At 52.1% G+C, this 11,885-nt stretch overlaps 2 protein-coding genes across 5 annotated transcripts in view; one reads left to right on the top strand and one right to left on the bottom strand.

Moving 5' to 3' along the window:
* Positions 1–1,472: 1,472 nt before the first annotated feature.
* Positions 1,473–4,347, top strand: SNN (stannin). Its single transcript, XM_008059567.1, has one exon. It carries the CDS (start codon positions 1,555–1,557, stop codon positions 1,819–1,821), a length of 267 nt encoding a protein of 88 aa, XP_008057758.1. The 5' UTR covers positions 1,473–1,554; the 3' UTR covers positions 1,822–4,347.
* TXNDC11 (thioredoxin domain containing 11) overlaps positions 4,345–11,885 on the bottom strand; it is a 72,737-nt gene continuing 65,196 nt past the window's right edge. For all 4 annotated transcript variants that reach the window (XM_021713126.1, XM_021713125.1, XM_021713127.1 and 1 more), the window contains 2 exons: positions 10,310–10,390; positions 4,345–5,100 (listed from right to left, as the gene is read on the bottom strand). In XM_021713126.1, the coding sequence (XP_021568801.1) occupies positions 4,458–5,100; positions 10,310–10,390 (724 nt within the window). In that variant the 3' untranslated portion in view covers positions 4,345–4,457. The remainder of the gene's footprint in view (positions 5,101–10,309; positions 10,391–11,885) is intronic.

The raw sequence follows: 11,885 nt of genomic DNA, 5'->3' as shown, positions 1-11,885 counted from the left end.
GGCCCTGGCTGCAGTTGCCCATGCAGGTGGACAGGGTGCCCTTGAGAGGGCCGGTCACGGCCTGGGCCCCGGAGATGGTCAGAAGGGGACAGATTAGGGACAACATCCCCTCTGCCCAGAGCCCTCTGCGAGGTCTGCAGTCTCCCCAGGGCTGGGATCTGGACAGACTTGGAGACGCTGACTTAGCCGCCGCTGCCCTTCAGGCCGTCATTGCTCAAGGACGTAGCAGGTTCCATCCTGCTTGGGGGACCTTCCACTGCTGTCTATCTGCTGATGACAACCTGAAAAAAGGGTTCCAACGTCTGGTTCTTACTGCGTGCCCAGCCCATGCGCACGTGTTCAGGCCTGTCTTGTCCTCACTGTCCCCTGGGTGTGTCATTGCTCCGTCTGTGGCCAGTAAGGCAGAAGTAAGGGAGGGCAAGGTCTGGGAACGCTGTGGAGCCCTCACCTCAGCGGGGTGACCCTGGAGGCTGCCCGGGTGCCTGGGCTGGCCTTGTGGAGCTCACGTACAGCCACAGCTGTGCCCTCCTTCCCCTGGGCAGCCGCATCCACAGGTGGGGGCAGTTGCCTGACTGGTGTGACCAAGTGGTGACCAGGTGACCCAGTGTCACTCCCTTCACCTTCCCCCCACGCTTGGCCTGGCCCGGCTGGGACTCCTCCCCACCCCTGGCTCTGTGGCTCCCAGCACTGCCATCAGGCCCCCTCCGCCTGAGAGTCTCGCTGTGGCTCTTCCCCTGGCCGGGAATGCGCTTCCCCATCGGCGTGGCTTCCTGCACACCCAGCGTGGCGTCGTAGCACTTGGTCCCTGTGTTCCTGACACGGATCTGCATGAGGAGGGCCTGGCATTGGGAGCATTGCCCTGCTGCCCTATACCCTGAGCTCTGAGGGAGGCTTCTGTCCCTCTCCCCTGCCTTCAACTCTCCCAAGAGCTCCATCTTCCAGGACCCTCTTCCCTCCTGCTTGATCGGCTCCGTCCTCCAAGCCACACAGGGAACTCTGCCGCCAGCTGCCCTCTGGTGGTGTGTTCCATGCCAGGTGGCTTCCAGGCCACAGTGCCCTGGGGCGACTGGGCTGCTCTGTGCTGGCCACAGGGACTGATGTTATCTGAAGCCACGGGCTCCTTTCAGTCCCCAAGGGGTCACTGAACCCCAAGGGTACTGGGTTTATAGAAGGCACACCTTCCACAGAAGAGCCAGGACAGCGCCTCACCCTCCTGCAGCCTCGGCAGCAGCTGTCCTAGTGTCCCAGGGGGCTGAGCGAGGGTGACACTAGGCGGCAAAGGTCGCGAATTGAAGCAGGTTGGACGAGCTCGGGAGGCAGACACAGCTGAAGCCGGCCGCTGTGCTGCTCACCAGCGGGCGGATGGCGGGCTTAGGACTGTTGAAAACAGACCCTGGCGGCGACCCGGGCTTGAGCATGGCCAGGTCCCCGTGGAAGGCTCCACTCACCTGGGCTTGCTTTGTCTTCCAGGACTCCTGTGTACAGCCTGGGTTCCAGCCTCACTGAGCTGCCATCCTAAAAGCTTCCTACCCGGGAGGCCCCCCAGCACCGACCATGTCTATCATGGACCACAGCCCCACCACGGGCGTGGTCACGGTCATCGTCATCCTCATCGCCATCGCCGCGCTGGGCGCCCTAATCCTGGGCTGCTGGTGCTACCTGCGGTTGCAGCGCATCAGTCAGTCGGAGGACGAAGAGAGCATTGTGGGTGATGGCGAGACCAAGGAGCCCTTCCTGCTGGTGCAGTACTCGGCCAAGGGACCGTGCATGGAGAGAAAGGCCAAGCTGATGGCCCCTGGCGGCCCAGAAGTCCACGGCTGATCTGGGACGCGAGGCTCCCAGGCCTGTCTGTGGCTGGCCGAGAGGCGCTGGGAGGGGCAGAGCCACACGGACATGCTGCTGGCTGAGAGGAAGGGCTGACGCTTGCTGGCATGGCCTTGGCGAGCTTCGTCATCGCATGCACTGACTCCAGGGGCCCAGCTGTCCTGGGCCTCCCGCTCGGCCTCCCAGTGGGGCTGCCCACTGCAGGCAGTGGGCAGGCCCCGCCTCGCTGGGGCACGTGGCCCTGCAGCGCTTTTGTTACTTGAATGTCTAGCTGAGCCTGTTTCTGATGGAGCTACTACTGTCATGTGTGAACTAACAAACCTGTGAACTGTAAATAGGCCCTGGGAGCACGTGCTTACGCCGTTCTGCTGTGTTTTAAAAAAATGTCCTATAGAGTACATGGGACTGGTTCGATGACGACTGTACACATGACAAGCTGAGTCAAGACCATGGGAGGGTCTTAGCCCTGGAAGGCCAGGCTGCAGTGAACAGGGGTCTCATGTACACCCACGTGTGCATGTATCAAGGGAGTAGATTGCCAGTTTGGAGTGTCGTGGCTGCCCAGCCGGTGACTTCTGCTTGGCTGGTCACGGATGGAGGAAGGCCACACCCCCTCCTCCCTTCTCCTGGTAGACTCCCTTGTCCAAGCAGCACTTCCTGTGGGTAGAGGAGGTATTGCAAGGAAGCTACTAGCCTGCCTGGGAGCTGGTGAAGGACAAGTCAGGGTACGAGTCCCGAGGGCTCCAGGCGTCTTAGTAGCAGAGCAGTTTCCAGTCCTTGGCCTTGAGCAGGTGCGGTCTCCAGACGCGGCGTCTCTGTCAGTGCCCTGGTCCTCATAGAAACACCAGGGCCTGTAGTGGCTATTTTTGGTCTGAAACCCAGTCAGCCCAGGAGAGTGAAAAAAGTTGTTTTTGTTTCTGTTTTAAGATTTCTGCACTGGAGGGGGAGGGAAGGGAAGGGGACTGTTGAGGTTGTTTTACTTTCTCACTTCCATTTTCACAAGTTAGCTTCCTTCCCTCTCTGATGATGGCCCACATGCTAGGTATTGGCTTTCACTTTCTTCATTGGGTCTCTAGGCTGTGTCCCGAGTCCCCTGGCCTGGCTCTGAAGGTGCGAGTGTTGGTGGAAGGTCATTTCTTGTGTGCACATTCACGCAGGAGTCACCAGACCACTCCTTGCCAGCTCATGCTGGGTGCAGGGAGTGGGGGCAGGGCTGGGAGTGAACTTCAAGTTCAGGACTTGGTTCTTGCAGACTATGAGTTGTGGTTCTCAGTCCAGCCAGCACTCAAGCAGTTTGCATCTCCATGGCTTCCCTTGTGTACACACCAGCGAGCTTGCTTAGATTTCCAATTCCCCAGTGAGCACCTTCTGCACTGTGATGGTTAAGACACCACTGTGTCAGCATCCTCGGTAAGAATCCAGAAGCTGGCCCTGGCGTAACCATGGAGCTCCGGCCACCTGGCCAGGATAGAGGCATCTGGCCGCACCCAGGCCTCCTCTAAAAAAGCATGTTGAACCAATCCGTTTCTAGAACCCCCCCCAGGGAGCTGTAGGGAACACCTCTTTTTAGCAGCATACCCCTTACTGGGGGTTAACACGAAGAGCTTGGGTTGGGGACGGGGGTGGTAGTGAAACATCACCGGGGGCTGCTGGGAGCCCTTGGGGAGACAGAGGAAACACCTTTGACCGCAGACGGGTGGCCGAGCTTAGGAAGGGGTGGTGGTGGGACGTCAGGAGAGGCAGGACCCAAGGCAGGTGCGGGAGGGGATCCAGCCCTGCAGTCAGCCCAGAGGGAGGGCGAGTCCCAAAGGTGCTGACCGGAAGGCAGGGAGAAGTCTTGCTTTGGCGAGTTAGAGAAGGCATTTGACCCACCTCCACTCGCCCAAACTTCCAGGCTTTCTACCTCTATTCTCGCCACAGCCAGCAGTGTAAATCTAGGCTCTTCCCTCCAGCTTCACACCTGACCGTGGGCTACCTGTCATGTGCCTGTCTACTCGCCCCGTGGTGTTCACCTTGCCAGCAAAGCTCTAGTTCTGAGATGATCAAGCCTCGCTCTCTCACAGTGTCCTCCTGGAGGTTTTCTTTCTGCTCCCTGGATGGGGTCCCTCAGAGTGTGGCAGCTGTGCTAGGTGAGGGTCAAGGCGCAGTGAGGCCTGTGCAACTGGGGAACCGCCATGTAACAGCTTGCACTGTTCTCACTTGTTAGTAGCTACTGTTTTTAGCGTAGACACCAGAGCCACACTCACTGGCTTGGTAAATTGTGATCTCTCTTGAATTCTTCCTGAATGTCCAGCTGTTGCGTTCACTTTTTCTGACTAGTCAAGAAACCACGCTTCTGTCCTTCACGTCCTCACAGAAGCAGTAGTAGGGATAGGAGGGCACTTTCCATGCTGAGCCACTGCAAACTTTCAGACATACCTTTGAGCAAACTGTGCTGTTTTTGTCTCAATGCTACCAAGTTTGTGCAATAAGTGGAAGGGATGTCATCCCTTGTCAATAAACGCTGAATGACATTCAAGCTGATTTTCTAGACCACTGAGAAAATCTTTATTTACAATAAATTTCAATAAATTTGCATAAATATATTCCCAATGTACAGTTTCCCCTCTAATCTCTTCATGTCATTGTAAAAGCTAATCTGTCCTGTTCTCATCACTCCTCTTGGATGCCAATGTGGCACTGCCGTTGGGAGGTGGAGGGGCGCTGCCAGACAGGCGGGGCGTGCCAGAGGGCTCCGAGTGCTCAGCATGCACCGGCCCCACGGGCACCTGGTCCTCTGCCCCGGGCCTGCCCTCCAGCCTCCTCTCCATGGTGGCCACCAGGAGCCGGAGCCACGTGTTCTCACTGAGCAGGCTCTCCGAGGCGTCAGCCAGCTCCTGCAGCCTGCGCGCCAGCCCTTCGAGCTCACGCGTCTTCTGAGCATAGCGGGCCTGCAGCTGCTCGCTGTGCCGCCTCAGCAGGCCATGCTGCTGCTCCAGGGCCTGCTGCTGCCGCCGCAGCCGGTGCTCATCTCTGCGGGCGCTGGAGAGCCGGGCCTCCACCTGGACCTGTGCCCGCTGCAGGCTGCTGATCTCTGCCCTCAGCTTCTGGATCTCTCGCTCCAGGTGGGAGATGTGCCCCTGCTGCCAGGCTGCCTCGCTCTGGAGACATGCCTTGGTGGGCATACCAGCCGTGCTCGGGGGGGCGGAGGCAGGGCCTGAGTGATGCAAAATGAACCTCAGCAGGCTTGGAAGGGTGATGGGAAGGTCTTCTGGGTACTTCACACTTAGGTCTTTTCTGGAGAGAGGGAAAAGATCAAAGATGAAAGTCATGCCAAAATGCTCCATCTAAAACCAGACTGCTCCAGGGCAGGCCGTCGGCCTCTTACCAAAAGAAAACATTCCGAGGGTCCAGCTCACTGCAAGTCACTAAGGAAAATGCTGCCTGCATAAGAGCGTCTCCACCGAGAGGAGGTCACCCCACATGCCTGTTCCGTCATTAAAACAGCTCGTCTCACACACGTGTCCGCTCTGAGGCTGGAGCCCAGCTTCTGCACACAATCTCCTGAGAAGGACAAGTACTTCTGGGCCCAAGGTCAAGGCCAGTGACACAGGGCACCAGAGACCTATCAGCAGGGGTCTCTATGTGCTCCATGACACAAGGCCATATCAGGAAGGGCGTCCTGGGACAGGACTGTCACCCATCGACAGTGCCTGGCAAAACACTCGACCTGTTTTTTCAGCAAACATTTATTACGCATGGTTTAAGGGACTCTCAGTTGTGGGCACGTCTGGCTCATGCCTGGGGAGGTGCTACTGGTGGTAAAAGACCAGCCAAGGGACTCTGGAGCCTGGCTCTGACAGCACAGAGTAAGGACAGAAGGTGACACAGGAAGGGGTTTTCCCCATGGCTTTGTTCCTGATTTAGAAAATTCCTTTTCAGAGCTTGTCATTTAGTCATCTGACAACCACAGCTGCTCTTGCAGATCTGTTCACCTGTGCAGGCAAAACCTGGCCACAACAAACCAAAACCACCAGCTTTGTGCATGTATGCCCAGATGGGCCCACAGCTGATTCCACCTCCCTCTAGGGGCAAAGGCGTGGAGGTGGGGAGCAGGACTCCAGAGCTGAGGGACAAGGGGCTCGCTGTCAAGTGCTATCAGACAAGTGTCTACTCTGGGCTCCTGAACTGCGTCCTCTGTGAAACAGGGACAATAAAAGTGTCACTTGCTTCGTGGGGTTATTGTGAGGATTAAATGAATAAAGTGAATGCTCAGTGAATGTTGGAGGTTCTCAAGAGATCAAATTGTTCCTTAAGAAATTGCTAACTAGCGGGGCTCAGTGGCTCAGCCTGTAATCCTGCGCCTTGGGAGGCTGAGGTGAGTGAACTGCCCGAGCCCGCGGGTTCGAGACCCGCCTGGGCAACTTGGTGAGACCTCATCTCTACAATAAATCAAAAAATTATCGGAAAGCTGAGGTGGAAGGATCGCTGGAGCCCAGCAGTTCGAGGCTGCAGTGGCCGGGAGCGGCCACTGCACTTCAGTTTAGGCGACAGAGTGAGACTCCAACTCAAAAAAAAAAAAAGAAATTACTAACTAAAAGTTCCACAAAGGCCAGGCACAGTGGCACACGCCTGTAATCCCAGCACTTTGAGAGGCTGAGGCAGGAGGATCACCTGAGCCCAGGAATTTGAGGCCACCCTAGGCAACACAGTGAGATCACATCCCCACAAAAGTCAAAAAATTAGCTACTAAAGAGGCTGAGGAAGCAGCACTGCCTGAGCCCAGGAGGTCGAGGCTCTAGCAAGCAGTGATCATACCCACTGCATTTTAGCCTGGGCAACAGGGTGAGACTCCAACTTAAAAAAAAGAAAAACTCCACACGCAAAGCCAGTAGTGAAATATCTCAAATGATCAAAGCTATTCTATAGTGGGTAGCCCTTTCCCTCTAAAATAGAAATCACAAGGAAGTGAAAATCAGATACACCCCATTTTACATGGTTTACAAAGCTGATGGAAGCTTCAGGTAACTTTTTTTTTTTGAGTTGGAGTCTCACTCGGTCGCCCAGACTGGAGTGCAGTGGCCGCTCCCGGCTACCGCAGCTTCGACCTGCTGGGCTCCGGCGATCCTTCCACCTCAGCCTTCCAAGTAGCTGCAACTACAGGCGCGCGTTACCACGCCTGGCTGATTTTTTGATTTATTGTAGAGATGAGGTCTCGCTGCCCAGGCGGGTCTCGAACCCGCGGGCTCAGGCAATCCACTCACCTCAGCCTCCCAAAGGCACGGGATTACAGGCTGAGCCACCAAGCCCGGCTGCTTCAGGTAACTTTTTAATAAAAAGTATTTAAAACACTCAGGTAATATTAAACATAAATAAGAACTTGTAACCTTGTATGTAAATTATTCTAGAAGATAATTTTGGGCTAAGTATTCAATCATTCTTTCCTTTAAAGCAGGGGTCCCCAACTCCTGGGCTGCAGACAGGTACTGCTCCGTGGCCTGTTAAGAACCAGGCCACACAGCAGGAGGCGAGCGGTGGGTGAGTAGAGCTCTGCTGTTAGATCAGTGGCAGCATCAGACGCTCATTGGAGCGCAAGCCCTATTGTGAACTGCACATGCAGGGGACCTAGGTTATGGGCTCCTTATGAGGATCTCATGCCTAATGATCACCGTTCCCCGTCTGTGGAAAAACTGTCTTCCACGAATCGGGTCCACGATGCCAAAAAGGTTGGGGACCACTGTTTTAAAGCATAGTTTTATTAACAATAAGCTACCTTCAAGTAGGGCATCCCAGCTATTCAAGTGGCAACTAAAAACCCATGGTGCCCCTGCAGTGGGCATGGGGAAGGGCACCAGCAGCTGGATCTGCCACTGTGTTTGCAGCTAATATAAACCTAGTCTTCTAGCACAGAGTAAAGGGAATCACCCTGAGAAAGAACTACTGAGATCTCTTGTCCATCTGGAGACATTTATAGGACATATGAAGACACCTAAGCATGCTTTCTAGGAAGTCTTGTTGCGCTCTCCATGAATCTCCCCAGTGGGCATGCTTACGTGTTTCCACACTTTTTAAAGCAGCAAGGAGCTAGGCTCAGTGGCTCAGCCTGTAATCCCATGCCTTGGGAGGCTGAGGTGAGTAGACTGCCTGAACCTGCGGGTTTGAGACCCACCTGGGCAACTTGGCGAGACCTCATCTGTACAATAAATCAAAAATCAGCCGGGTGTGGTAGCACGCGCCTGTAGTTCCGGCTACTTGGAAGGCTGAGGCAGAAGGATCGCCGGAGCCCTGCAGGTCAAGGCTGCAGTGGCCGGGAGCCACTGCACTCCAATCTGGGTGACAGAGTAAGACTCGCACTCAAAAAAAAAGGCAGCAAGGACAGAGGTGTCAACCATCTGTTTCCAAAAAAGCAGCACTGGGGCAGCACGGTGGGGTATAGCCAATGTCTACTGGACTCTTCTCTAGTTCAGCAGGGGGTATGGGGGGGTAAGGGTTGGGCAGCACACCCCTGAGGAAGCACAGTTCTTCCCCAAGCACAGCAGACTGGGGGACATGGATGTCAGCCCGCCCCCATCTGCTGGCCCAGAGCCTGGCCACAGTACCTCTATTTTGACATGTTACAAGGAGTGGCTCTGAGTTCTCCCTGCACAGAAGGGCCCAGGCTCCCACAAGGCCCCACCTTGCTTCTAGTCAGAGGACGGGCTCTTTCACATGGTTTTCTCCTTCATGATTTTTATAAACAGGATATGCTCTTTGTAGACAATGTGCAAGGAACATAGAACTCATACCAGAAGCATCTTAAAATCGTGTGCCATCCAACGCCTCTGAAGTCATCAATGTCAGCACCTTGGCATCTTTCCTTCTGTGCACATTTTCACCTGCCACACGCACACGTTTCTATTTTTTCAGAGAGCATGTACACTTTTCTATTTTTAATGGCATAAGCAGGTGAACTGTGAGAAGTCTTGCTCCATGTTATCACCCAGCTTTTTCATTTCCTCTTCTGCAAGCTGTCTGCTCATGTTGCTAGCCCATTTACCTTCTGGCTAAACCAAACATCCACTTGGGACCAGTGAATGATAAGGTGACTTCACTTATGACTGCCATTTATTTTTAGGAAATGAGAAAAATTCCATTCCAAAGCCAAAAAGCTGGGTTTTAGCAAGCTCTCTCCATTAAGACAGACCAGAAGTCCTCTCATATTCCATCTGTACAGTCTTGACCTTTCCAGCCCTGGACAATAGCAAAGCCTGGCACAGGTCTGGACAATGAGCTCTCTTCTTGTGTACCATACCCGGAAGCTTCAGAGTGACAACCACCCTGACGTGGGCCTCCAGATGACCACCTGTCACCTGTTCTGCTGTGTCTCTCAGTATATATTCCTTTATGCCATCTGCTGGGAATTCTTCATGCAAAGGCATTCGCTGGGTGTTATGCCTTTAATACTTTCTCAAACCATGCTTGCAATTAGAAAATTAGACATCATTAGACTACATGCCCAACTTCTGTCCCACACAGATGAAATTGCTAGTGATACTGTCCATGATTCCTTGACTATGTGGCAATTTAGACACTTCTTAGAAAGAAAAATGCTCATCACAACTCAGCCAACAGTAGAATAGGGTGAGTCACATTCTGTTTTTAGTGTGAGATCTGACAAGACCCTACTGCCACAGGAAGTATTCCAGTAAAAATTCTTTGAGCTAAAGAGCAAAAACCAAGGAAATTATTCAGTAGATGTGAAGATACCGTGAAAGCAACGTGACTGGGTCCCCACAAGGACTCAATTTCTAAAACCAAAGGGGATCTATACAAAGGGAGCAAGCAGCCAGTTCATCAGGCTCTATAGAATCAAGAGTTCATTTCTTTTTGTATTGAAACATTTCCATCCACGTTCACTAATTGCAAAGTCCATTCCCCCTCTGCTAATGTCCTATCCCTGCTTGCTGGGACTTCTAGAGCAGCTGCTGGATTTGGAATACCAGCTAGGCAAGTGGGAGAAGACACATGCCAGCCCATGACAGATGTGCACTGCTGTGTGCACGCACTGAAAGCTTCTTTGCAGGACTCCCTGAATCCACACAAAAGATGGTACCCCAGGTGGGAGGCTAGCCTCCTGTAAGAGAGGAATGAGGGGCCTGGGGGACAGGTAACTCAGAGACAAGCAAGGGAAGACCCACTGCTGCATTATCCCGCACCAACACGGACTCTTCCCTGCCAATCTCTGCATCCTCCATACCTTCACATAGGCCACAAACCCTAACAAATGCTGATGGAATCCATGTTCAAGCTCATGTGAAAAACAGACTTTGGAAAAAAGCAAACTTCTTTAAAAAATCTGCACCACTCATAAAATCTTGACACTAAAGCCCTTTTGCCATGTGTCCGTAAGGGCACATTTATTGAAGAGTTTAGTTATAATGAATGATTTACACCTTAAACCCCTTTCATTTTCAGACCTCAACAAAAGAATCCCATCTGCCCAACACTGAAAAGCATTCAGCATTACCTGTTGCAGGGAAAAAACAAGACAGTAGGAAGACGGTCAACCATAAATTCCCATGGAAGATCATTCTGAGACACATCAATCCTGGCAAAGGGAAAGAAGAGAAAAAGTGGAAGTTCAGCCTAAGAAACTCCAACTTGAAAGAACCTTCTGGTGCATTATTTTTGTATACCTGCACCAGACCCGCCCCTTCTCGGTGGTACTCTACCAGGTATAGCTGGGCACTGATATTTCTAAGATGTGCAACTCTCCATTACATGGATACTTCCCACTGAATGGGTATGCAGTATCTTCAAAGTAAAAATAAACTTCAAAAAAATGCCTCACTGACACCTAAGGAATAGTTCAAGGACCTGATCTACTCAAGTATTTAATCCTTGAATTAGTTCTGGAAAAAGGAAAGTAATCACTGGGAAAAATATATCATGTTACTCAAGATAAAAATTGTGGCTTCTTTTTTATATGCTATAAATCTGGATGGAGGCCCAAAACAGTGTATTTTCTTACTAGATTTTAGATTAACTTTCTATTATAGAAAATGACATCTGTACTAAATCACACAACCTGTGCTCAATTACTATGGAGCTAACCAGAATTGCTCTGGGGCTGGCCATCCAGCAGCTGGCACTGAGCTGGGCACGCAGCCAGGCCCTCAGACATGTGCTGAGTGGACACAGGGTTACAGCAGCATCCTTGAAGGAAGGGGCTGCACAGTCCTTGTAGAAGGGCAGCTTGGCCAATATTCATGAATAGGGCACACAAAAGATGGAAATTTTCTGAATCATTAACCTAGTAGAAGGTTTCAGCAAGCACAACTGGGAGGAGGAGGTGGGAGGATCAGTGCCATATATTTGTCCAAAAGAATGAAATTTATTTTTTATTTTTAAAAAAAGGCAAACCAAGTGAAAATCATTTTACTAAAATTTTACTAGCAAAACGGCACTCCTGCCTCTGCCAGCCTACCTAAAACATTCGTGTTCCATTTTCAAACAAGTGGTATCAAACACTGTATTCTATAATCAATTGCTTTTTTTTTTTTTGAGTCATAGTCTCAATTCTGTTGCTCAGGTTGGAGTACAGTGACACGATCACAGCTATCACAGCCTTGAACTGTTGGGTTCAAGTGATCCTTCCGCCTTGTCCTCCCAAGTAGCTGGGATTACAGGAGCTGCCACTATGCCCAGTTAATTTTTTAACTGTAGAGACAAGGTTTCTCCAAGTTGTCTAGGATGACAAACACTTTTTTCCCCTGATTTTTACTTCAAAGAAAGGGCAAACTATAAAATTAAAAGAAAAACACTAAAAGTCCACTCAGATGCTGGGTACAGTGGCTCAAGCTTGTAATACCAGCACTTTGGGAGGCGGAGGCGAGAGGATTACCTGAGCTCAGTTCAAGACCAGCCTGAGCAACATAGCGAGAACTCGTCTCTACAATAAAGCAAAAAATTAGCCAGGCTCGGTGGCTCAGCCTGTAATCCTGCGCCTTTGGGAGGCTAAGGTGAGTGGATTGCTTGAGCCCGTGGGTTCGAGACCCACCTGGGCAACTTGGCGAGACCTCATCTCTACAATAAATCAAAAA

This window comes from Carlito syrichta, unplaced genomic scaffold (genome assembly GCF_000164805.1).
Source record: "Carlito syrichta isolate Samal-C Ts95f unplaced genomic scaffold, Tarsius_syrichta-2.0.1 Scaffold304255, whole genome shotgun sequence".
Classification (NCBI taxonomy): Eukaryota; Metazoa; Chordata; class Mammalia; order Primates; family Tarsiidae; genus Carlito; species Carlito syrichta.
This window is presented reverse-complemented; position numbering and strand designations above follow the sequence as displayed.